The sequence below is a fragment of the Hyperolius riggenbachi genome, chromosome 9 (genome assembly GCF_040937935.1).
Source record: "Hyperolius riggenbachi isolate aHypRig1 chromosome 9, aHypRig1.pri, whole genome shotgun sequence".
NCBI lineage: Eukaryota > Metazoa > Chordata > Amphibia > Anura > Hyperoliidae > Hyperolius > Hyperolius riggenbachi.
The window spans coordinates 73,491,357-73,518,926 of record NC_090654.1 but is presented as its reverse complement, the minus strand read 5'-3'; the positions used below and the strand labels follow the sequence as shown (position 1 = coordinate 73,518,926).

Here is a 27,570-nt window from a genome sequence, read left to right as displayed (position 1 = left end):
AGGATAAAAACCCTTGGGGGTGAACTGGTTAAGGGGAAATAAATATGGCAGCCTCTGTTTCTCTTTCAATACAGTATTACAGCAGCATGTAGACTGGTATCACCATACACTGGCATGGTTATAGGTTTGGCACCCTATTTTACATCGGCACCTATTAGCCGCCTACCAAAGCAACACCTAAATGAACTGCTTCAACATTACTTTCTACATTACCCCTTTTCTCTAAACCCATTCCCTGCCCCTTAGAAGTTAAATTATAAGTTAAATTTACTACTGGCCCATTATTCTGATTGATGACCTTGTGAACCAATAGCAAGGCTTATGAGACATGTCTGCCTATTAGACTGCCACAAGTTTAGTGACTTCTGTGCTGCTATCTACGTATCTGCCCTCTATTCATAACCACCCTATAGAAGCCAAGCCCAACTTACATAAGAAGTTTCAATGTTATGACTTTCCTGGCAGGAAGCCTTTCAGAAGCGATCGGTGAAGGAAAGATGCTTAACTAGAAGTAACCAATTACATAACTGCTGCACAATGTGAACAAAATGGCTGCACTCTTGTCTAGTTCAGAAACAAGCTTCTGTCCTCTTTAGATTTGCCTAGCTGTGGCTCTGCCAGAATTGGAAGTACATAAGCAATGCAAAAAATAAGCTAAACCACTGATACAAGTAATTAAGATTCTCCCTGAGGGGTCCAGTCTCCTCACTCACTCTCTGCCTGTTTCTTTATCTTCAGGGTCACGGTCTCTCCTGCCATCTGCAGTAAGTGAATGGCCTCACTCAATGGCTTCCCTTTCAGGCTGACGTTGTTGATGGCTAGGATCCGGTCTCCAATATGGATGGCTCCAGTCCTGGAAACATAAGGAAGGAGTTGGTGTGTCTCAGGAGGCAGAAGATGAAATTTAGGACAATTTCTAAAATGGGGCTTTTCCACATGCATCCTTCAGGGCACAACTTTCTCCCTGTCTGATACTGTGGCTAGTTTACCATTGTAGTGTACTATTATAGTGTAAGGAGCTTCATACTTTCTCATCCAGATAATCCTGACCTCTGTGCTGGTAGAGACTCAGGCCTGATGCAGGGCCACCTGTTTTTCACCCTGCCTTCATCTAAAACCTGGGCCACATCTCTTGCTGCCAACTGGCCAAACCTGAACCCACCAGAACATAGTCTGTCTGCACTTCTGCCAATCTACAGGCGATTCATTTACCAGATATGTAAGTGCAGTTCAAACGACTGCTGCCAGTGAAACTCGCTATTTAGCACCCCCTGTACATGGCAGCTATCAGCTGGTCTCTATAAGGGATGAATCCCGTCTCTAGGTTTAGGCTTCCTCTTCCTTTAATTAGTGGCCAAACATAAGAATTACATATTCAAAATCAGCTGCATGTACCTAAATGATAAGCAGTGTGATCACATGACTGGTTTGTGTCACTGAATGGACAGGTTCCCTTTAGCAGGCTTGGGGAAGCTTGCCATCCAAACCACGTCCCCTTCTCTTATGAGTTGAACCAGCCCTCTCCATGAAAGAGAAGAGAGATAAAAAGTAGCTTGGGCATGCTGCATCCTGACTGACATGGCCCTTGAGTGGCAAACTGCCTCACCCCTCCCAGAAGGCATTGCTCCTTGAGCTGAGCAGAAGTTAAGGTAAACAATAACAGGAGCATTAAGGCTTTTGAGAATGATGTCATTACAATAATAAATTTGGGTTCAAAGCTATCCCCCCCCCCCCCCCAAAAAAAAAAAACTGACCCTGAAGAGGAGCTACTGCATTTTGCTTCAATGGCTGCTTTTTGGTTTAAAGAGACACTGAAGCGGAAAAAAAATTATGATATTATGATTTGTATGTGTAGCACAGCTAAGAAATAAAACATTAAGATCAGATACATCAGTGAAATTGTTTCTAGTACAGGAAGAGTTAAGAAACTCCAGTTTTTATCTCTATGCAAAAAAGCCATTAATCTCTACGACTTTCAAAGTCGTGGAGAGGGCTGTCTTCTGACTTTTATTATCTCAACTGTAAGTGAACAGTTTTCTTTTTATCTAGAGGAGAGGTCATTAGTTCACAGACTGCTCTGAAAGAATCATTTTGAATGCTGAGTGTTGTGTAATCTGCACATATTATAGAATGATGTAATGTTAGAAAAAACACTATATACCTGAAAATAAAAATATGAGAATATTTTCTTTGCTGCTAATCTTCTAGTAATTATTCATAGTACACATCCAATTCATTATATCATTTTTTTTTCCGCTTCATTGTCTCTTTAAGCAAAACAGAAATTTGCCTTCATAAAACAGAAGGTATTTGAGATTATACAGATTGAAGTGTCATTAGTTGCCCAACAATGCATCACTGCTGAATATGCCAATTATCCCTTTGCTGTCCCTGGAAGCTCAGCACACCTCCAGAACCACTGGAATGCAATGATGTGTCAGCTTGTTAATATTACAGAGCCACACTAACCCAACATGCATACTGTCTGTTTTGGACTGGTTGATCTGCATTAGTGCATAGTATGGATTAATGTGGCTCGTTTTTACAGACTGCCTTGAAGAAAACTGCACACTTCCTGCAGGTGGCCACTAGATGTCAGGCTTGTTGCACTGAGAAGATTTTCCATTGATGACTCACCTTTCCGCCAATCCCCGTTTGGTGAGGCCTGAAATCACTATAGGATCAAATGGTTCTTCAGTCCCAGAGATTGTAATGCCCAGTGGCCCCCCATATCTCTTCAGCTCCACTGTATAGATAATAGCCCCTGTCGTCTCCTGCTCATCTGAAAAACACATGCGACATTAACTGCCAAAAAAACCATTGCTCTGGGAATAGGCAGCTCAAAGCAACCATAGTCTGGTTATTGCTACAGCATTACCAATTACAGAGATAGCCTTTCACTTTGTAACAGATCTGAAAACCAGGCATCACTTTCCTGTATTAGTAGAAAGGTGACTGACAGGGACTAAACCACTACAAACGGGGGTGCTAATCTGTTGGGAGATTATTTTTCTCCGGCATTCAGGTGATTTTCAAATGCTGAATAACTAAGGATGAGGAAGCCTCAAGAACATGAGACAAAACCAAGAGCCAATGTAGGGCAGCATTTAGTATAGAGTGCCATGAATTTTTTTGCTACCGATGCTCACAAAACTGGGTCACTATTCTAGGCAGGCATGGTCTAGACAACTGAAGAGAATTAAGACCCTCTTGAGAGCGGGGATTCCCGTTACGGTTGCTCTCCAGGAAAAAGGATTCCATGGAACCAAGCCATACAATTCTGGCCTTCCACCAAATAAACTATAAAAAGAGACACCTAGGAACAATAATGTGATTGAAAACATAAAACTATTCCAAATTTTAATGAATGGCTTACTTCCAAATAGGACACAGGCCAATAGAGCCACAAAAACTTTATATAAAAAGTACACTGGACAAGCCATTTCTTGGACATCCTCAGATCAATAATGTGGCTTACATCAAATTATACAAAGGGGCTTATACTTTACTCATTATTGGCACTGAGAATTTTTCCTTACGGTCCTCGAAAATTCATCATTGTATGTTTTCTTAATTAGCTTCTGGTTTCTCAACATTTCTGTTTTAAAGTAAACTGAATTTCTTCTTGGTTACAACTGACTCATGAGTCCCTGCCGTCACTTTTCCACTTACAAAAAAGTTATGTCACGGGCTAGTATAGAATAGAGAATCAGATCAGATAAAAAAAAGAAAGCTGAGCAATGACCATACGTTCTTACTGCATCCATGTAGCACATAAGGACCAACAGACTGAGAAATCTCAGATTGCATGGTGTGTGTTCATGTTAAAGCAGAGATTATCAAATATTGTAATAATGTAAATATTCGTATGGGGCTCTTTTCTTATTGGGCTCAAAGCACTTGAGAGCTGCAGCCACTAAGATCCCCTCAGTAGGTCACCTTGGAGTGTTGGGGGAGGCTTACCCAAGGACTACTTACTGAATAGGTAACTGGCTCCAGCCAGGATTCGAACCCTGGTCTCCTATGTCAAAGGTAGTGATGGATGGGGGTGAGAGTGTGTGTGGGTGGGTGTGTCCCTGGTCTCCCATGTCGAAGGTAGTGATTGTGTGTGTGTGTGTGTGTGTGTGTGTGTGTGTGTGTGTTTGTTTTAAAGTGCCCTGTAGTAGATTGCTATAATTTTACAGCAGTAATGGTAAACTCCGATCGTCAAGGGACAAGGTCCTCACAAAATTTTGGCACAGCTCAAAGTAATTAATGGGACTTAATCAGGAAAGGTCTGGTTCATAAGGCAGAATAAAGGTTTCCCTTTCTCAGTCCATCCTAAACACTGGCATTATGGTCTTAGAGGACTGTAGTTCGACACCGGCACCTCAAAGTGTACCTGAAGTGACAATTACATTTTCATGTTTATAGTACCCATGACACTTAAGATGCATACACATGCACGAGTATGGTCACCTTCAGGGATCTGGACATGATCCATCAGGAACCAGTTCAGGGGTGAGTTCCGTACAAACGTGTCAACTAGCCTAGAGGCAACGTATTCTTATGTTATGTAAGGGGGCGGTGCAAAGGCATAATGTCGTGGTATATGACAGAAGGGGAGGGGTAAGGAGGAGAACAATGGGTTTGGCAGACATGATCCGGCACTCCATAATCACATAGTGACACTTCAGATTCCCGGCAGAGGAGACCCAGACTGGCCACCTCTGCTGAGAACCATCCACCGTGTGTACAAGGCCTTAGAACTTACCTGTGTACTCTTTCTTATGATTCCTGTAAAGATTAACTACTTCTGCACCACAGGCTCTGGTTCCTTTAAGGACCAGAGCATGGGGGGGGGGAGAGGAGGAGGTTGTGTTTGTGTGATACAGTTCACGAACATCGATTGCTCACAGTGATCAGGACTCAGGAGCCAATGAAAACGGCTCCTGACCAAGTTACACAGCCCAGATATCTTTAGGCAGCTGAGTTCTGTGCCGTCAGGGACACGCTATTGCGCCCTGGCGTGTTGGGGGGCCTTAAAACTACACTGATTCAAGCTTAGTTTTAACTACACAAAATCTCGAACAGGTGAATAGCCCAGTGCTTAATCCCAGCCTCTGCATAGTTCTGAAGTAGGACTGTAGTCCAATTCATAAAACTTAGGGTGACTGTGACAACAGGAAGAGGAAAAAGCTTCAGTGGGTCATAATTGATTTGTATGGGAGCAGAAGTGGACAGTGACCCAGCTTCATCTCCAAACCTATTTTTTAAACCCTTAAAAGGACCACTATCACAAAATGGAAACTTTTTAAATGCATTTATAACATTACATTTGTCCCAGAGTAAAATGCACTATAAACTACTTTTTTCCTAGTTGGCTGTCACTTACAGTAGGCAGTAAAAATCTGACAGGTTTTGGCCTAGTCCATCTCCTCATGGGAGATGATCAGAGTTTTCTTTATTCTTTACAAAAGCATTCTATGGAAATGATCTATACAAAGATACCAGCCAGCCCCTTTACTCGTTTGCACACTACTTTGGCAGCTGAACTATGCAACTGTAATTCAGTAAGTGGTTTTGAAAATAAAGAAAAACCCTGAGAATCCCCCATGAGGAGAAAGACTAGTCCAAAACCTGTCAGAACGGTCAGATGTTTACAATAGATTGTGACAGTGAGGTAGGGCAAAATATATTTATAGTTCATTTTACTGTAGAAAAAAAAAATGCACACTTTTTACGTAAGACATTTTTCAATTTTTTTCCTTTAATTTTCACAATAGTGGTCCTTTAAAGTCTAAATAAAAAATATACTGTAAGCATTCATCTCAGCTTATTTTCTCTTCCGGTTTACTTTAACAGGTAAGGTTCCAGGTGTTCTCAGAGAACCGGAGGTGTAATAAATGCCTAAAAGTAAATACTTACCTAGAGGATACCAGACCCCAATACAATACTGAAGGGAAAGGGGGCAGGCATGTATTAGGTGCACTCCTCAAGCCCACTGCTCCATCCATTCACCTCCTTTTTATCAAAATCCTCCGCTGCAGCTCAGCTCAGGTCGCCGGAGTTGGGCAGTAGTGCGCAGGCGTGCATGGCCAGGAGCAGAGCAGGTGTGTGCAGGAAGGCACGATGACACCCTTTACATTATATTCTTCGGCTCTGGTATCTTCTAAGGACATGGATGACTCTGGATCCACCAGAGGCTTTCCACGCTGTCCTCCGGTCCCCCACTGATTGCCAGGGCCCTCCATACTATTGGGGCCAGAATTCTAGCGCGAGGGCAGCTGTGCTGGACCCACGCAGGCACTGCCGCACCGAGCCGCTCATGCACAAGCGGCTTCAGCTTACTGTGCAGGTGGAGCAATACTTACGCAGGTGCAGTACAGCCGTGTTCATGCCTGCAGAGTAGCATGGCCCAATGTGATTACAGACAGGCCCTTGCTGGTAGGCTTTTGGGGGTCTGCGCTTGGGGCTCAGAGTGGGAAGTCGCTATAGGATCCAGTAAGTACCTGTTTTTGTATGCCTCTGTTACGCTTTAAAGGGAATCCACTGAGCTCCGATGGGTGCATAAGGTTTGATGAAAATCTGTCTACTTGGCTCACCCCCCAACCCCAGGGGCAGAGGTCAGTCTGATTTGGGCGGGGCAGTAGATGGTGTGACCAGGCAAGGTATGGAATGGGCAAGGGGACACAAGGTTGGACAAAGAGACACAAACTGCATTTATTGGGTTAAATAGCTGTTTAATGGAGGCTGCTATTGTCTGACAAGTAAACAGCATGCTAACAGCAAATCACATCAGTTCAGCGATTGGAGTTACCAGACAAGCCTGCCACTAATGAGTTAGACAGCAGCAGTTTCCATCAAATGGGTATTCAGTGTGACAGCAGATTCCCTGTAACATGGAGGGAAGATGATACAGGACAATAACAGGACATCATATTGGGTGCACTGGGCACCGGTTTCTCCTGAGGGGTAACAGTTGCTCCATTAGATTGGATATAAGTGCTGTTTCAGACAAGAATGCAGTTGCCGCATACCGGAGTTATCTTCGTCCTTGCGGATCTTCAGTTTGACCAGCTCCTCGCACTGCCGCAGGATCTGCACCGCATCCTCCATGGAACAGTTGTCAAGACGGATGTTGTCGATGGCCAGCAGCTTGTCACCAGGCTCCAAGGTGCCAGTTCTACCAGGAACAAAAAGGGATATGGCTTGGCTAGGCTGGTCACGTACATTTAAAAATAGTGCCACAAAAAATGGTGCAGGGTGATGCCGATAATGACATCTTGTTGCTATGGTTATTGAATGCTTTAGAAATGTCCTGAAATGTTAAATAACCCTAGTAACAAGATAATTATCAGCATCTGCATACATTACCTGGTCCCGGCGATTCCATCTCTTCCTCCACTTCCTGGGAAGTTTGCAGGAGTCCTGCAGCCAGCCAATCACCATGCAGTGACGGAAGCCACATGGTGATTGGCTGGCTTAAGGACGCGTATGAGATGAATCGGCACAGGGAGACTCGGGCGTAGGGTACAGCCGGTATTTGGCTAATCCTGCTGCCGCACAAGTCCCGGCAGTGATAATTACTATTCCCCCTCCAAGCCGCCATGGATAGTGGGGAATTACAGTGTTTTATATGCAACTTCAGCTCAGTCTTCTGACGGTGCCGAAGTTACAGTCTGTGCGCTGCTATAGTCGTAATTCCTATTACAGCCTATGGTGGTGCCGGCTGCGCCCAAATCTCCTGTGCTGGATTCTTAGTGTTCGTTAAGGACAGCTGCACACTAACCAGGAAGTGGAGGAGATGCAGTAATTTATTCCTTCACCTCTGCTTACTCTCTATCTAACCCTAAGAGCCCGCAGGCGCCTAATCCGAACCACTCCACCCCCATGCCTAACTCGAAACCCCTGCCTAATTGAACCTACCCACTGCCGCCATAGGCTGCAATAGTACATTTTATCAGGCACCATACTTTAAGCTCCTTGACGCTAATCCCCGCTTTTACTATTGCTGGTATGGTGGCGCCATTTTTAATCGGCGCTCGTCCTGCACCATATTTATGTGCTCCGATGCGGATTCTTATATAAAAGTTATCAAATAAGTCTCAGCACAAAGAAAGGCCTCACCGAAGTTAGACATGCAGAAGAAAAAAAAAAATATTCCCAGGACGGAATATTTTCAGTTATTTATGCTATGGGAACACTTCTGTGGAGCTTGGGCAGATGAGATGGTCTGCAGTCCCCCAAGTAAGAGGAAAACGGAGGCTGCCATACTTGTTCCCTAACAATCAATATCAGTTGCCGGACTTCTGTGCTTATGGTCTGCCCATAATCATAAGTCACTAGCCCAGAATGAGCCTGCAGATCAGATGCTGTGACTCTGGTCTGACTCCACTGGGTGCATGCTTGTTGCAAGTGTGGGACTCAAAAACAACTAAAGCCAAAAGCTCAGCATGACAGCCCAGCAACTGGCATTGTTTATAAGGGAATGAAGATGGCAACCACCTTATTCCTCACATCTCAGGTTCCCTTTAAGCACAGTTGGAGGCTGCCATATTTATTTCCTTTTGATTAGGGATGGGACGAATCCACAATTTCTTCGAATCCAAATACGAATCCGAATCTAAAAAGGTTCTCGAATATCTCGAACCTTTCGAATCCAGAATCTAACGAATCCTGCGATCCGTGGAATAGTTGCCCACACTATAGCTCGCTAGGCATAGGTGCCTTCCGTTTAGCTCGCTAGGCATAGGTGCCTTCCGTATAGCTCGCTAGGCATAGGTGCCTTCCGTATAGCTCGCTAGGCATAGGTGCCTTCCGTATAGCTCGCTAGGCATAGGTGCCTTCCGTATAGCTCGCTAGGCATAGGTGCCTTCCGTATAGCTCGCTAGGCATAGGTGCCTTCCGTATAGCTCGCTAGGCATAGGTGCCTTCCGTATAGCTCGCTAGGCATAGGTGCCTTCCGTATAGCTCGCTAGGCATAGGTGCCTTCCGTATAGCTCGCTAGGCAGAGGTGCCTTCCGTATAGCTCGCTAGGCAGAGGTGCCTTCCGTATAGCTCGCTAGGCAGAGGTGCCTTCCGTATAGCTCGCTAGGCAGAGGTGCCTTCCGTATAGCTCGCTAGGCAGAGGTGCCTTCCGTATAGCTCGCTAGGCAGAGGTGCCTTCCGTATAGCTCGCTAGGCAGAGGTGCCTTCCGTATAGCTCGCTAGGCAGAGGTGCCTTCCGTATAGCTCGCTAGGCAGAGGTGCCTTCCGTATAGCTCGCTAGGCATAGGTGCCTTCCGTATAGCTCGCTAGGCAGAGGTGCCTTCCGTATAGCTCGCTAGGCAGAGGTGCCTTCCGTATAGCTCGCTAGGCAGAGGTGCCTTCCGTATAGCTCGCTAGGCAGAGGTGCCTTCCGTATAGCTCGCTAGGCAGAGGTGCCTTCCGTATAGCTCGCTAGGCAGAGGTGCCTTCCGTATAGCTCGCTAGGCAGAGGTGCCTTCCGTATAGCTCGCTAGGCAGAGGTGCCTTCCGTATAGCTCGCTAGGCAGAGGTGCCTTCCGTATAGCTCGCTAGGCAGAGGTGCCTTCCGTATAGCTAGCTAGGCAGAGGTGCCTTCCGTATAGCTAGCTAGGCAGAGGTGCCTTCCGTATAGCTAGCTAGGCAGAGGTGCCTTCCGTATAGCTAGCTAGGCAGAGGTGCCTTCCGTATAGCTAGCTAGGCAGAGGTGCCTTCCGTATAGCTAGCTAGGCAGAGGTGCCTTCCGTATAGCTAGCTAGGCAGAGGTGCCTTCCGTATAGCTAGCTAGGCAGAGGTGCCTTCCGTATAGCTAGCTAGGCAGAGGTGCCTTCCGTATAGCTAGCTAGGCAGAGGTGCCTTCCGTATAGCTAGCTAGGCAGAGGTGCCTTCCGTATAGCTAGCTAGGCAGAGGTGCCTTCCGTATAGCTAGCTAGGCAGAGGTGCCTTCCGTATAGCTAGCTAGGCAGAGGTGCCTTCCGTATAGCTAGCTAGGCAGAGGTGCCTTCCGTATAGCTAGCTAGGCATAGGTGCCTTCCGTATAGCTAGCTAGGCATAGGTGCCTTCCGTATAGCTAGCTAGGCATAGGTGCCTTCCGTATAGCTAGCTAGGCATAGGTGCCTTCCGTATAGCTAGCTAGGCATAGGTGCCTTCCGTATAGCTAGCTAGGCATAGGTGCCTTCCGTATAGCTAGCTAGGCATAGGTGCCTTCCGTATAGCTAGCTAGGCATAGGTGCCTTCCGTATAGCTAGCTAGGCATAGGTGCCTTCCGTATAGCTAGCTAGGCATAGGTGCCTTCCGTATAGCTAGCTAGGCATAGGTGCCTTCCGTATAGCTAGCTAGGCATAGGTGCCTTCCGTATAGCTAGCTAGGCATAGGTGCCTTCCGTATAGCTAGCTAGGCATAGGTGCCTTCCGTATAGCTAGCTAGGCATAGGTGCCTTCCGTATAGCTAGCTAGGCATAGGTGCCTTCCGTATAGCTAGCTAGGCATAGGTGCCTTCCGTATAGCTAGCTAGGCATAGGTGCCTTCCGTATAGCTAGCTAGGCATAGGTGCCTTCCGTATAGCTAGCTAGGCATAGGTGCCTTCCGTATAGCTAGCTAGGCATAGGTGCCTTCCGTATAGCTAGCTAGGCATAGGTGCCTTCCGTATAGCTAGCTAGGCATAGGTGCCTTCCGTATAGCTAGCTAGGCATAGGTGCCTTCCGTATAGCTAGCTAGGCATAGGTGCCTTCCGTATAGCTAGCTAGGCATAGGTGCCTTCCGTATAGCTAGCTAGGCATAGGTGCCTTCCGTATAGCTAGCTAGGCATAGGTGCCTTCCGTATAGCTAGCTAGGCATAGGTGCCTTCCGTATAGCTGGCTAGGCATAGGTGCCTTCCGTATAGCAGGCTAGGCATAGGTGCCTTCCGTATAGCTAGCTAGGCATAGGTGCCTTCCGTATAGCTAGCTAGGCATAGGTGCCTTCCGTATAGCTAGCTAGGCATAGGTGCCTTCCGTATAGCTAGCTAGGCATAGGTGCCTTCAGTATAGCTAGCTAGGCATAGGTGCCTTCAGTATAGCTAGCTAGGCATAGGTGCCTTCAGTATAGCTAGCTAGGAATAGGTGCCTTCAGTATAGCTAGCTAGGAATAGGTGCCTTCAGTATAGCTAGTTAGGTAAAGATGCCTTTAAAGGATACCCGAACTGACATGTGACATGATGAGATAGACAAGTGTATGTACAGTGCCTAGCACACAAATAACTATGCCGTGTTCCTTTTTTTTCCTTTCTCTGCCTGAAAGAGTTAAATATCAGGTATGTAAGTGGCTGACTCAGTCCTGACTCAGACAGGAAGTGACTACAGTGTGACCCTCACTGATAAGAAATTCCAACTATAATACACTTTCCTAGCAGAAAATGGCTTCTGAGAGCAAGAAAGAGATGAAAAGGGGAAAATCTTAGTGAGGGTCACACTGTAGTCACTTCCTGTCTGAGTCAGGACTGAGTCAGCCACTTACATACCAGATATTTAACTATTTCAGGCAGAGAAAGAAAAAAAGGAACACAGCATAGTTATTTGTGTGCTAGGCACTGTACATACACATGTCTATCTCATCATGTCACATGTCAGTTCGGGTATTCTTTAATAAAGCTAGCAAAGCATAAGGGCCTTTAGTATAGCTAGCAAGGTATAGGGGCCTTCTGTAAAGTTAGTTAGGTATAGGGGCCCTCAGTATAGCTAGTTAGGTATAGGGGCATTCACTATAGCTAGGTATAGGGGCATTCAGTATAGCTAGGTATAAGGGTATTCAGTATAGCTAGTTAGGTATAGGGGCCCTCAGTATAGCTAGTTTGGTATAGGGGCATTAAGTATAGCTAGTTAGGTATATGGACCCTCAGTATAGCTAGTTAGGTATAGGCGCATTCAGTGTAGCTAGTTAGGTATAGGGGCCCTCACTATAGCTAGGTATAGGGGCATTCAGTATAGCTAGTTAGGTATATGGACCCTCAGTATAGCTAGTTAGGTATAGGCGCATTCAGTGTAGCTAGTTAGGTATAGGCGCCTTGAGTATAGCTAGCCAGGGTACCCCTCCCTCTGTGCGCCTCCTCTGCTCACCCCCTACATAGAAAAAAAAAAAAAAAGCATCGGCTCACCTAACAATGGGATCCAGCGCTGAATCCCGCTGCATCCCGGCGCAACCGCCGATCCCCCGCTCGTCGTCTTCCGACCCCCCGCGCCTCCTCCGCTCGCCGCTTGTATAGATGTGACCATTGGCTCACCTAACACCTGCCCTGGATTCCCTACCTGCCGCCAGCGCAGAGCCGCAGACCTCTTGCTTCCTCCTCTGTTCCCCCTAGTGATCCGCTTTTGCATACGCGTCATCACTGAAGCGCCGGGCGGTTACTAGAGGGAACAGAGGAGGAAGCAAGAGGTCTGCGGCTCTGCGCTGGCGGCAGATAGGGAATCTAGGGCAGGTGTTAGGTGAGCCAATGCTCACATCTATGCAAGGGGCGAGCGGAGGAGGCGCGGGGGGGGGGGGGGGGGGGGTGTCGGAAGAGGATGAGCGGGGGATCGGCGGTTGCAGCGGGAGTCGGCAGATTCGTTAAGGGGGAAATGGCGTCGGGATTCGAATCCACAAATCTCGAATATTTCTCAATAGTCGAGGGATTCGTGGATTCGCCGTCCCACCCCTACTTTTGGTCAACAACAACTGCCTGGCAGTCCTGCTGATCTTTTATACATCAGTAATGTCTTAATCACACATGTTAGTATATGGGCCGCACAAAAAATGCATTGGTGCGCATTTTTCAATGCAGAGGATCAGTAGGACTGCCAGGCAACTGGTATTGTTGAAAAGGAAGCAAATATGGCAGCCGCCATATCCCTCTAACCCTTCAGTTGCAAATAAGCCTTTAATTCCCATGACCATGTCCTCGTTTACTGGTGGTCCTCTGGACAACTTTTGCAGGTAGAGATGTTCAGTGAGATGCTAATGTCAAGTTCATGCAAACTGTATTTGAACTACATGCAAATATATGCTGCTTGGAATAGGACTCGTCAAATGCAGAAGCTGAGGATTTTGATTGGTCTAACTCCAAGCTACACAGATTGTTGCTGCGGCATCCGATCGGTCCATTTTCAATCAGCATACAAAATTTGCATCATCGAGAAATGATTTACATCTCACTGACAATCCCTGCTCCATAGTTCCTGCAGCAATAGCTACTTTAATTTTGTTACTGCATAAGCACTCATAACTTCATCACACTTAAAGGACAATTGTAGAGAGTGGTATGTGTGGGCTGCCATATTTTTTTCCTTTTAAAATACACCAGTTGCCTGGCAGCCCTGCTGATCCTCTGCCTCTAATACTTTTAGCCATAGACCCTGAACAAGCATGCAGCAGATCAGGCGTTTGACATTATTGTCATATCTGACAAGATTGAGGGCACGTTTCCATTGGTGCGGTGCGATTCCAGTGCGGAAACGCATGTGCGATTTTGCATGCGGATGCGTTTTTTCTATGCGATTTCGCATGCGTTTTGTGGCAAAGCGTTTTTAACCATGTCAATGCTGGTGTGCTTTTTACATTGTTTTTACACAAAAACGCATGCAAAAACGCATAGCAAACGCATGGCAAAAACGCATGCGTTTTTCCTATTTAATTACATTGTATGCAATTAATTCTGATGGCTCTGCCGTGCAGATTTTTTCTGCACAGAAAAACGCTAAGAAATCCTGACAAGTGGAAACAGTCCCATCCACTTGTATAGGTTATACGATTCTGCATGCAGATTCGCTCTAGTGGAGACGGGCCCTGACTGCATGCTTGTTTCTGGCGTGATTCAAAGGCTACTGCAGCCAAATAGATCAGCAGGGCTGCCAGGAAAGGAAATCTGTAATGAAAAAACAAAACATCCCCTAGGGGTACTTCCTCTTCAGCCTCCTGAATACCATGCAGAAAGCCCCTAAACTCCACAAGCCGCAATATTTACCTTTTGGGCTCCAGCACAGGCACAGTAGAAGCTTTCTAGACAGGCTCCAGCTGAAACAGTCAAGCCCCATCAGGTCTGCTCAGGCGGATCAGATCAGGCTCAGCTATTTCCACCGGAGCCCAATCTGAAAACTTCTACTGCGCCGGAGTCCTGAAAGTAAATATTGCCACGTGCTGCTGCTCCTGCGCAGCGTTTGTCTGGGGAGTTAGCACTGGGTCCCTGAGGCTAAAGAGGATGGGGAAAGCCTCATTAGGATCCTGAGGCCTCCCCTTTTCCGAGGCACGTTCCTCATAAGGGCTGTTTTTTTTTTTGTTACAGATGTAAAATAAATAAATATGGCTGCCTTCCTATACCTCACGCTACAGTTATCCAATGAGATGCTAATAAATTCACCTTGCATGCAAATTTGATTTAAAAAGAGCATGCCGCTTGGAAGTGAACCGGTCAAAATCAGCAGGAACATCATTTGTTTGGCCCAATCCAAAGCTATATAAATAAATAATATCACACGCATATATTTGCATGCAAGCTGGGATTTGGGGCATCTCATTGATCATGTGTTGACAACATCTGTCCATAAACACCTGTTCACAAAGAATGCCGTGGCCGTTTTATGGCTCACCTAACCCGGCATCTGCTTCTATGTGTGAGTGGGGGCTGGTTGGTAATCACAAACCATACAGAATAGCTGTATCACTTCTCTCTAAAACTGTAGCGTTCAGAAAATTCTAATTTTTTAGGGTGCGTACACACACCCAATTTTGATTGGTTAAGGATTTCCCAATTTGACCACTTCCGTGTAGTATGAGAGGAGACCTGCAATCAGTTCATAGTATTCAAAATCTAAACCTAACATACGCTCTTGCAGTACCCACCTGTGGGCCACGCTGCCCTTCTTGATGTCAGAGATGATGAGAGGTTCCCCTGATTTTCTGCTGGCTGCCAAGAAAGAAGAAAAAAAACTATGGCTTAAAAAAAAAAAAAAAAAAAAAAAAAAAAGATATAGAGATATATAGAGAGAGAGAGATATATATAGAGAAATATATAGAGAGATATAGAGATATAGATAGATAGATATATAGATAGATAGATAGATATAGATAGATAGATAGATAGATATAGATATAGATAGATATAGATAGATATAGATAGATATATAGAGATATATAGAGATAGATATATAGAGATAGATATACACACACATTATATATTAATATAATAAAAGTATGTTTGCTTGTATAATATAAGGCTAAATGGGGCTTCTTCAATGCCGCACATGATATAGTCCAGTGTACAGACTACATGTGACTAGGCCATACAGTCCACTCACTTCTGGTCTTTCAGCACAGGAAACAGGCATAGCCAGTACCGTCCTGCAGAGTGATGGAGTACTGGTCCTTGTATACCTATGACTGGAGGCTTGGTGTTGGTGCTCCTCCAACACAGAGTTGGATAAAGATATAATGGGGCCAACGGCAAGGTAGTAGCTTTGGTTCCCCCTTAATCTGAGGTGAAGAGGGGTCAGAGAAGGTGGCAGATGGGCCTCTTTACATCTACTAGGCCCCAGGAACCTGCCAAGGTGGTCTTGTGGATAATCCTGCTCTGCTCCAACGTGTGCTGCTAAACCCAGATTTTGCTTGAGGCAGAGCATGCCCCCTTGTGACATGCACTATGGTTTCCACATTCCCCACACAGTGAAGGAAATTCACTGTGGGGTGGCACTGGAAAGCAAGGACACACTGAGGGCTGGCGCTGGAGAGCAGGGACACACTGAGGGCTTTCGCTGGAGAGCAGGGACACACTGAGGGCTGGCGCTGGAGAGCAGGGACACACTGAGGGCTGGCGCTGGAGAGCAGGGACACACTGAGGGCTGGCGCTGGAGAGCAGGGACACACTGAGGGGGCCGCTGGAGAGCAGGGACACACTAAGGGCCACTGGAGAGCAGGGACACACTAAGGGCCACTGGAGAGCAGGGACACACTAAGGGCCACTGGAGAGCAGGGACACACTAAGGGCCACTGGAGAGCAGGGACACACTAAGGGCCACTGGAGAGCAGGGACACACTAAGGGCCACTGGAGAGCAGGGACACACTAAGGGCCACTAGAAAGCAGGGACACACTAAGGGCCACTAGAAAGCAGGGACACACTAAGGGCCACTGGAGAGCAGGGACACTGAGGGAAATTGGAAAGCTAAGACGCATTGCAAAGATTACTAGAGAACTGGAACACAATTTGAGAGACACTGGAAAGCTGTGTAGACAGGGATGGGGTAGGGACAAGACAAAAGGGGGAAGAGCGCACTCAATTTCAAAACAATATAGGTGACAAGCCTCTTCGTGGAATGTTCTCACCTCTATAAGTTGCTGACTCGCCCGTATGGGTTGGTCAGTGTTAGCACTTTTGTCCCTTTGTAGGCCAGGGACATAGGCTCTGGATACAGTGTTGCCGATCGCCTGCTGTCTCCTTTTGATCGCAGGATAACTCCGCCTTGGTACTTCCAAGTGTGGCCTCTAAGCTGGCTGGTACTTGTAGTCCTCCCGGTTTGGGGATAGGTGGTGGTGGAATGTGCAGAGTAATGAAGCAGAGAGGTGAAGAGGAGGGAATGGATAGTCATGTGGCACAGGTGACTAAGCGCCCAATGCCCCTTGTAGCCAGGTATATGCAGCCTTACCTGTGGAACGGCGAGACCGGTGTCCTGGCTGGTGGGGCACACTTGTGCGGTGTCACTGGCCACGGGAAATGTGGAAGGGAGAGCTAGGATATAGCTGCCCGGAGAGAGCTGGTCACATAGGGGAAGAGCTGGTGCGCTTGCAGGTCAGGCACTCTGCGCTGCGGCGGCTGTGTAAAACCGTCACGCAGATGAGTGCTGTACTTCAGCGCTCCAAGTGGAGGTAGTTGAGCAAAGCAAGACACTGGCACGCTAACTGGAGTTGTCACTCACCGCTGCACAGGTTGATCTCAGAGGGTCCTGCAGATGAGTATTTTACTCCAGCAAGCCAGCAAGATCAAAAGGAGACAGCAGGCAAAGGTCACACTGTATCCAGAGCCTATGTCCCTGGCCTACAAAGGGACAAAAGCGCTAACACTGACCAACCCATACGGGCGAGTCAGCAACTTATAGGAGGTGAGAATATTCCACGGAGAGGCTTGTCGTCTATATTGTTTTGAAATGGAGTGCGCTCTTCCCCTTTTGTCTTGTCCCTAGCCCATCCCTGTCTACACAGATATTCTACTAACCACAGTGAGGGGTCATCACAGAGCCGCACTACGCCACCATCATACAACTGTTGTCTCTACAAATCCACACCACCTATCCAGATCGCCTCTCCTGTGCACATAGGAGTAAATATTTACCACTCAGTATATAGGATCATCCACCGTAAAACACTGGAAAGCTGTGACACATTGTCAGGGACACTGTAGAAGTTGGATACACTGTAAGGGACAAAGACTTGGATACACTTTTGGGGGCACTGTAAAACTGACACACTGAGGGACACTGGAAAGCTGTGACACTGCAGAGGAAGCTGGAGAACCTGGGTACACTGGAGTGCTGTGACACAGTGAGGGACACTGGGGACCTGGGACACATTGTGGGGAACACTGGAAAGCTGAAACACTGCACAGAGGGTCATTAGTAAGCTGCAACGCACTACTGAGAAAGTTAAAATTGGGTCACTTAGTAACGTGTAATGGGGGCAATTTTCCTATTATGAGGCCCAGAAAATTCTCATGGCGGTTCAGATTACAGAAACCTTGAGAAAGTCTCCCCAATCAGGGCCGGCGCTACCATTAAGGCAAAGGAGGCAGCTGCCCCAGGGCCCCAGAGCTTGTAGGGGCCCCCAGTGGCTACAAGAGGAAAAAAAAATTTCAAAATCGGCCTTATAGTTTTTGAGAAAATCGATTTTAAAGTTTCAAAGGAAAAAAAAGCACATTTAAAAACCTGCCGACCTTAATGGTTAATAGCAAATCCACCTTAAATGCTAGAAACCCTAAATTTGCAGGGTATGTTACGGAGATCATTAGGAATAAGAGGAAAAAACAATTTTTCAAAAAGACCTTATAGTTTTTGAGAAAATCGATTTTAAAGTTTTGAAGGAAAAAAGTATACTTTTAAATGCGGTAAATGTCACTTTTAGTAGCAAACCTAACGGTAGTGTAATTTTACATGCATCAAACGAAAGCGCAATAAATTTCCTGACGGGGTTTCCAGGGGGTCCATACGCAGCCGCAGCGCTTTGGCCAGGGTTCGCTATACAGCCGCAATATGGCTGTATGAAGATCCCTGGCATGTTTTCCTATTTTCCCAAATTTTTTTTTTTTTAATGTTTAGAGTGTGGGAATTAAAAAAAAAAAAAAAAAGATTGTGGGGTCCCCCCTCCTGAAACATTTTAACCCCTTGTCCCCCATGCAGGCTGGAATAGCCAGAATGTGGAGCTCCGACCGATTGGGGCTTCACACCCTGACTATACCAGCTGCAAAAAAGGTCTCTTTGTTCCGGGGTATATGTTGGGGGGGCCCCCCAGGTTTATTTTGCCCTGGGGCCCCATTGTTGCTTAAACCGGCCCTGTCCCCAATGAGGACACAGCAATCCAAAAGCATTTGACCTCGCCGTACATTTTTCACAATGGAACTCTATACTGTATGCACACATATATAGATTTTGCTTGCACTTCCTGCAACCGCAGGTTATTAAAATACCACATTTGTATGGATTGATCCTTTGATACGGATTGGTGCTTGGGCTACACAATGAATTTGCATATCCACTGGTACATTATTATAGCAGACAGTGTCCCATGATGCCCCAGGGCAGAAGATGTGGGACTGGGAGATAATAAATCACTGCAACAACGGAGCTCATCCTTCCACGGGGACTGGGAGCCGGCACAGGAAGAGCAGGGAAGGAGATTGATGCTGCACTGATAATAAACGTCTAATTAATTCAGCATCTCCTCCGCAGGGACTTCTGCTTCCGAGATGATAAACGAGAGGAACACGCACAGAGGGACAGAGATGGCTTCCCGCGCTGACGCATGACGGCCAGTTTGGGGAAACTTACCCCTCGGGGCGCCGGGTCTTGTAGAAAAAACTGCCAGGCAAGTAATGAAATCACAAAGCGGAGCTCATCTTGACACACAATGGGAGGCGACAGCTTCTCTTTTGTAGCAAAACGATGAATAGAGGGGATTTAATCCCAAGGGTGACAAATAATGGTTTCCAATACTTGTTAGTGCCGGAGCTTATTAATCTTTATCATACCTGAGTCTTAACTGATGTTGTAAGCTTGCATACATTGTAAACTAATCCTTACAGTGTCATCCAGGCAAGTGGCTCCCAAGGCTGGGCAGTTGGCTAATCTCCTCCTGATTGCCAGGTGACATTGGCTACAACTATTGGTCGTCAGTGCCTAACCCTGGTGGTGCCTAAAGGTGCGTACAAGCAATACTTCTGCCAACGACTGGTCCGTCCGACCCTCCGGCTGAGTGGACGTTCAGCTGACAGCAGCGCGTGTGTACGCGCTGTCAGCAGACTGATAAGGCTGTTTCTGAACGATCCACTCAGCGGACTGATAAGGCTGAGCGGATCGTTCAGAAACAGCCTTATCAGTCTGCCAACAGTGCGTACACACGTGCTACTGTCGGCTGAACTTCTGCCCAGCGGGAGGGTCTGACGGCCCAGTCGTTGGCGGAACTAGTGCGTGTGTACACACCTTAACACTAACTACCCCACCACCACACAAACATCCTTCCTGACGCCTAACCTAACGTCTCCCCCCCCCCCTCCCTGCACAAACACCCTTACAATCATAACATTTGTACATGATACAAACAAAAGAATATTACAAAAACTATATTGTTGCAAGTTCCAAAACAGTAACATGTTTCAAAAACTTTAATGTTCCAATGTTGAAAACAATATTTATCGTGCACCCAAACTTCTGCTTTGGGCGCTGTATTAACGATATCTGCATTAGTGCCTAGTGATATTTGCATTAAAGAGACACTGAAGCGAGAATAATTCTTGCTTCAGAGCTCATAGTTAGCAGGGGCACGGGCTAACGGCTGCAGCCCTGTCTCTAGTCGCGTCTATCAGCGGCGCATCGCCGCCTCTCCCCCGCCCCTCTCAGCGAAGGAAGACTGAGAGGGGCGGGGGAGAGGCGGAGATACGCGCTGAGAGACGCTCGTGGGGCAGGGCTGCGGCGGTTAGCCCTGCCTCAAACAGGAAGTAATCCCTGCTGCACGGAGGGGATTTGGGGGGTCAGGGACCCTCGTTTAGCCGCGCAATGGCGGCGTTTTAGCAGGGGCACACATGCCCCTGCTAACTATAAGCTCTGAAGCGAGATTTATTCTCGCTTTAGAGTCTCTTTAAGGGGCGCCCAAATCGTCCATTAGCCACTGGCACCCAAATTTCCTGCTACCGTCGCAGCTGGTCTCATACAAGATTTCAAAATCCCATTCTCTTCTTTCTGATTAAATATGTCTGAAATCTTTTCACAACCACAATGACTTCCAGTGAACCTTTGATTGACACTTCAGTGACTGGAAGCATGGAGAGTGGTAAATTTTCATTGATCGGAGGCATTGGGTCGATCAGCAGTTGCACAGCTCTATTGAGCATTGACATCACTAAAATAGCAGGGCAGTGGAATCAATTTTTTCAATCAGCTATTAGCTGTAATACGGTTGTCTTTAAATGTTGCTGTGTGGCTTATTGATCACAATTTCACAATCGATTTACGATTCTACAGCAACTGTTTGTGTAAATGGGCCACTCTAGACTTTGTAATGAGCACCATTTTTCTTTTAGTTTTGTCAAAGGAAGATGAAAGTACAGTCAGACTTTTCAATCAAGATAACTGCTGCTCGTTGAATAGACTGGAATCTGGTATACAGCAGACATAGTATAACCATTCCCAAGTGCTCGTAAAAGTGCACCAGAATAGTAACATTCTGGCGAGATCTCCAGGACAGCTTTCCCCCCTAAGAAATGTGTGGTCCCCACCCCTATGGAACACACAAAAATTGAATTTATTGGACTGGCTACAAAGCCCACCTCCACCGGTTTAAGGCTGGTTTCAGACTGCAAACCGTTGTTATAGCTGCACTGCAATGATTGCATCGCAACGCGAAAAATAGCCTTCAGAGATTACTGCGGCAATGCACGGTGATCTCCCTTCCGGCTGCAAGGCAAGCAAGAAGTGTGGCTCTATAGCGCTCACTTCCTCTGGCTGAAGTTAGAATTGCTCAGAAATTTATTGAAAAAAAACATAAGCTTCCGTGCCGCAAAAAAAAAAAAAAAAAAAAAAAGCTGCGTCACCATAGACTTACATGACTTCCGGTCGCTGCACATCACAGTGCATGCTGGGCCCTGGCCCCTAATGCGTTGTTGTCTGCGAGTCAAATTGGAGACTTCCGGCGCATCGCATTGCGCCAAGTATAAAATGCCCCATAGACTTACATTGGTTTAGTGTTACCCTGCAGCAAAACAGGGCAACGCAATGTGCCAGTGTAAAGGGCCTAAAGAGTACAATTATCCCAACATCCATAAATTATTATATACAGTATAGGGTAGGGACTAAGGTAGCTGTCCTGGAGGAATCACCGGAATACCGCTACCAGTAAGTACAGGAAACAAAAATCTGGAGGTACCGCTCCACCGCACCGTATGGGACAGTGCTGGATCACGGGCAGCCAAGCCCAAAGACAGCAAGAGAATGGAGGAAGATCCGCACAATGTCTCCAACAGATATATAAATTTTATTCAGGACGTATCCAGACCCACATAAAAGCACTCGACTAACATGTTTCAGACAAAGTCCTTAATCATAGCCATCCTTACAGCCCTCTGTGTGAGGTTTAAAAAAGAGAGGATGGTGCAGTGAAAGGCGGAGTGCGGACCACCCACTGAGGGAGGGGTAAATCAATATTTGCCACTCGCCACCAAGCACTGACACATCCATAAAACACTTTTAAAATCATACAGAAATTTAAACAGTGGAGCAACGAACCGGGGAGCAACACAGAAGCTAAATGTAACAAAATTTGTACATATTGATAGTTTGTCACACATAGCAAATAACAAATAACAAATGGATCAGGGAGGGGCAATAAATGGGGAGAGAAGGGGGGGGGGGGGAGGAAAGAAAATAAAATAAAATAAAACCGGGAAGGGAAAAGGGAAAAGGGAAAAAAAAAAAAAAAAAAAAGGGGGGGGGGGGGGGGGGTGGGTAAAAAAGGGGTAAAAGGGAGGAGGGGGGGAGGGGAAGGGAATATAACCAAGAAACATTAACCTGTGACCAAAGCCAGGTCCCACCTAGCATTAAGTCCTCTGGGTGATCTAGTACCAAGGCGAAAAATCCAGAATGCCTCTCTTTTCCGGATCATTGCTTGTAGGTCACCACCCCTGCTGGGTAAACAAACCTTTTCAATACCCTGAAAAGAGAAACCTGTCATATCCCCCCCATGTATAGTACGATAATGTTTGGCCACATTAGAAATATTCTGAGTAGACCACCCTGCTCCCAGATAGTGTTCGGAGATCCTAGCCCTAAGTGGTCTAGTCGTACAGCCAACGTATTGAAGGGAGCAGACATGGCAGGTCACCAAGTAAATTACATTTTTAGAACCACAATTAATGAAATGTTTCATGGTGGCTTTATAACCATTGCCTAAAGATTCTACAAAATGAGTCCTCGTGTGCATACTGCAGTAATTGCACGATGGAATCGCACATTTGTATGATCCCTTGACATAAAGCCAAGTAGAGGAATGCACACGAGAATCAAATAGGCTAGGGGACAACAAACTACCCAATGTAGGGGCACGCCTACTAGCAAAACTTACGCCATCCCGAAGAAAAGGCCGCAATTCGTCATCCCCTTCCAAAATGGGTAAATACTTGCTAATAATACGTTTAACGTCCTGAAATTCAGAACTATAGGTGGTGACGAATGTGGGTCTCCCCTCGGGACTGCGATTTAGGGCATTAGCCCTAATTAATTGACCCCTAGGGACGGAAGCTGCGCGTTGTTTGCCCTTCTCGATAATCCATTTAGGATATCCTCTTTCTAGGAGGCGCCTTTCCACCATGGCAAACTCATTTACTTCAGACGCTTCATCAGAGCAGTTGCGGCGCGCCCTAATAAATTCGCCTACCGGAACCGCCCTGATTGTGTGTCCAGGATGACAACTAGTCGCCTGCAACGTGGAATTACCCGCACAAGGCTTCCTGTATGTCCTGGTACGGATAACTCCCGAAACCGGATCACCCACCAGAGTCAAGTCCAGGTAGTCTATGGATAGGGGTTGCCAGACATGGGTGAACTGTAAATTACATTTATTGTTGTTAAGGCAACTCATCAGATTCCACTGTATCTAAACCACCCTTCCAAACCACCAGGATGTCATCTATATATCTCCCGTACCACGCAACCTGCTCAAGATGGTGCCCGCCATCCCCAAAGATGTGGAACTCCTCCCACCACCCCATATAGAGGTTGGCCAACGAGGGGGAAAACTTGGCCCCCATGGAGGCACCACACCTCCTGGAGGTAGAAGACACCATCGAACATAAAATAGTTGCGGGTCAGGAGATATTCTGTGGCAGCACAAATGAAGATACATAGATCAGAGGAATACCCTGAATACCTAGCAAGATGATGACAAACAGGATATGGTGTATGAATGGGGCAGGTGGGAGGCCGCACCCAGGTCCCCCAACTCTGGGTCTAGGAGGTCACGGTCAAGAAACAGGAGAAGGGTTGGTTTTTCACAGGACAGGAGCTCTTCTGTCGTCACTCAGAGTGCGACTGCCAATATACCAGTTCCCGGTTCTGGGCCCGCGGAGCCAGAATTTCTGCCGGATAGGCGGGTCCAGAATTCATATCCCGAATCCTCAAAAAACTCAGTGAACAGGTCAACATATTACAAGAGACACAAAAATCCTTTGAGGGGGAGAAGAGGAGGAGGACACGGAGGGCAGGGATAAAACATCAAACTAAAGGTAATTCCTCACGTGGTTGGGGCTCATCTCCAGTCAACGTTGTTAACTTGTCCAGTCACACTGTCACCGAATCGGAATTGGTTCTCTTGTCCAAAGGCCTTTCCTTTTCCCCCACTTTTCATTTTGACGCCTTTAATACCTTATTAGACGTCAATAAATTTATTTATCTGTTTTACTTAGAAAACACTTTAGATCGAACAGGGATCCTTGTCAGCAAGGTGGTCACCCTAGGGCTGATTTACCTGATATTGGAGATTTTAAGGACACATGTGCCAGATGGACCCTGGATTTCTTGGTGTCCGACGGCGGAAGTCTTGTCTCCACAGATGATGTTCAGCCCATTAGGGTTAAAAACCCGGATTTTTATCCACTGACTGCTAGGACTTCCCCTGTTGAGATCTTTCAAGATCTAGTAGAAAAGAAGTTGGTTAAATTAGCCGATAATGTTCCCACTCGACAGAAGTCAAATATATCCAGAGTGGAGTCTATGGCCATTAAGCGGTTGCGGGACAACAAAAATGTTGTCATACGCAATGCTGACAAGGGAGGGGCTGTGGTCATTTTAGACAGTTCAGACTACAGGACAGAGGCCTTGAGACAGATTGAGGATCCCCAGACATACCTTAGGTTGCCAGGAAATCCAACCCAGGAATATCAAAACCAGCTCTTCAGTCTTCTTAGTTATGGTCGGAGTCTTGGAGTTCTGGACCATAGACTTGCTGACTACTTGAGGGTTGATTCACCTACTATTCCAGTATTCCACCATCTTCCGAAAATACATAAACCGGGCGCCCCCCCGGAGGGTAGGCCCATTGTTGCCGGCATTGGCTCTCTGGGGGAGCGTCTTAGTGATTGGGTGGACTCCATGTTGCAGCCCCTGGTGAGGAGGCTGCCTGGATACCTTAGAGATTCTAAGCATTTGTTGGCCAGTATGGAGAGCTTTAGGTGGGAGGATACTTTTAGTTGGCTCACAATTGATGTTAGAGCCCTGTATTCGTGCATCCCACACCACCTAGCCTTAACTGCCCTCCAATATCATCTTGCTAGGTATTCAGGGTATTCCTCTGATCTATGTATCTTCATTTGTGCTGCCACAGAATATCTCCTGGCCCGCAACTATTTTATGTTCGATGGTGTCTTCTACCTCCAGGAGGTGTGGTGCCTCCATGGGGGCCAAGTTTTCCCCCTCGTTGGCCAACCTCTATATGGGGTGGTGGGAGGAGTTCCACATCTTTGGGGGTGGCGGGCACCATCTTGAGCAGGTTGCGTGGTACGGGAGATATATAGATGACATCCTGGTGGTTTGGAAGGGTGGTTTAGATACAGTGGAATCTGATGAGTTGCCTTAACAACAATAAATGTAATTTACAGTTCACCCATGTCTGGCAACCCCTATCCATAGACTACCTGGACTTGACTTGGTGGGTGATCCGGTTTCGGGAGTTATCCGTACCAGGACATACAGGAAGCCTTGTGCGGGTAATTCCACGTTGCAGGCGACTAGTTGTCATCCTGGACACACAATCAGGGCGGTTCCGGTAGGCGAATTTATTAGGGCGCGCCGCAACTGCTCTGATGAAGCGTCTGAAGTAAATGAGTTTGCCATGGTGGAAAGGCGCCTCCTAGAAAGAGGATATCCTAAATGGATTATCGAGAAGGGCAAACAACGCGCAGCTTCCGTCCCTAGGGGTCAATTAATTAGGGCTAATGCCCTAAATCGCAGTCCCGAGGGGAGACCCACATTCGTCACCACCTATAGTTCTGAATTTCAGGACGTTAAACGTATTATTAGCAAGTATTTACCCATTTTGGAAGGGGATGACGAGTTGCGGCCTTTTCTTCGGGATGGCGTAAGTTTTGCTAGTAGGCGTGCCCCTACATTGGGTAGTTTGTTGTCCCCTAGCCTATTTGATTCTCGTGTGCATTCCTCTACTTGGCTTAATGTCAAGGGATCATACAAATGTGCGATTCCATCGTGCAATTACTGCAGTATGCACACGAGGACTCATTTTGTAGAATCTTTAGGCAATGGTTATAAAGCCACCATGAAACATTTCATTAATTGTGGTTCTAAAAATGTAATTTACTTGGTGACCTGCCATGTCTGCTCCCTTCAATACGTTGGCTGTACGACTAGACCACTTAGGGCTAGGATCTCCGAACACTATCTGGGAGCAGGGTGGTCTACTCAGAATATTTCTAATGTGGCCAAACATTATCGTACTATACATGGGGGGGATATGACAGGTTTCTCTTTTCAGGGTATTGAAAAGGTTTGTTTACCCAGCAGGGGTGGTGACTACTTGAGGGTTGAAAATCCAGAATGCCTCTCTTTTCCGGATCATTGCTTGTAGGTACAAGCAATGATCCGGAAAAGAGAGGCATTCTGGATTTTTCGCCTTGGTACTAGATCACCCAGAGGACTTAACGCTAGGTGGGACCTGGCTTTGGTCACAGGTTGATGTTTCTTGGTTATATTCCCTTCCCCTCCCCCCCCCCCTCCCTTTTACCCCTTTTTTACCCCCCCCCCCCCTTTTTCTTTTTCCCTTTTCCCTTCCCGGTTTTATTTTATTTTATTTTCTTTCCTCCCCCCCTTCTCTCCCTATTTATTGCCCCTCCCTGATCCATTTGTTATTTGTTATTTGCTATGTGTGACAAACTATCAATATGTACAAATTTTGTTACATTTAGCTTCTGTGTTGCTCCCCGGTTCGTTGCTCCACTGTTTAAATTTCTGTATGATTTTAAAAGTGTTTTATGGATGTGTCAGTGCTTGGTGGCGAGTGGCAAATATTGATTTACCCCTCCCTCAGTGGGTGGTCCGCACTCCGCCTTTCACTGCACCATCCTCTCTTTTTTAAACCTCACACAGAGGGCTGTAAGGATGACTATGATTAAGGACTTTATGTCTGAAACATGTTAGTCGAGTGCTTTTATGTGGGTCTGGATACGTCCTGAATAAAATTTATATATCTGTTGGAGACATTGTGCGGATCTTCCTCCATTCTCTTACCAGTAAGTAGCCGCACTTCCTCAGCGTCCTCCATGATGGCATCCCTCTGAGACCTGCAAGAAACAATTACCTTAGGGAGAGATTACTGCACACCTAGTGTCCAAACGTCTGATCTTGGCTTGCCAGCAGTTGCCACCACTTGATAATGTCTCACGAATGTATGATGACCAGGCCATGTAGCAGCCCTGCAAATCTGTTCCAGGGAGGTTCCTGACCTCACCGCCCTGCTAGTGATCTTTGACAATGCCTGGAAGTCTCCAACCCCAATTGTGGATGTGATTGTAATTAGGAATGCCACCTCTTAAAGAGAACCTGAGACAAAAGAAGTCTTTTGTTTCATACTTACCTGGGGCTTCCTCCAGCCCCCATGAGGCCGCTCGGTCCCTCGCCACCCATCTCCCCAGACCACTCCTGTCCATCGCTGAATGACCTGGTGCTCTGGCCGAATCGTGCTTCATTGTGCAGTAGAAGCTGAAGGATGCCCCAGTTAAGTGTAAAACCTGAGACTTTTCGTCATTTTAATTGGCATCTCTGAGATAGGGTCAAAGTTTTCGGAGGTGAGAAAATCTAAAACTAATTTTAGATCCCAGGAAG

The 27,570-nt window shown here is 46.7% G+C and overlaps 1 protein-coding gene across 13 annotated transcripts in view; it reads right to left on the bottom strand.

The window, feature by feature from the left end:
* The window catches only part of GRIP2 (glutamate receptor interacting protein 2), a 627,309-nt gene that overhangs the window by 36,481 nt on the left and 563,258 nt on the right, over window positions 1-27,570 (bottom strand). For all 13 annotated transcript variants that reach the window (XM_068253049.1, XM_068253055.1, XM_068253054.1 and 10 more), the window contains exons 15-18: window positions 14,832-14,895; window positions 7,020-7,165; window positions 2,638-2,782; window positions 714-853 (exon numbers count right to left, since the gene is read on the bottom strand). In XM_068253049.1, coding sequence (XP_068109150.1) covers window positions 714-853; window positions 2,638-2,782; window positions 7,020-7,165; window positions 14,832-14,895 — 495 coding nt within the window. The remainder of the gene's footprint in view (window positions 1-713; window positions 854-2,637; window positions 2,783-7,019; window positions 7,166-14,831; window positions 14,896-27,570) is intronic.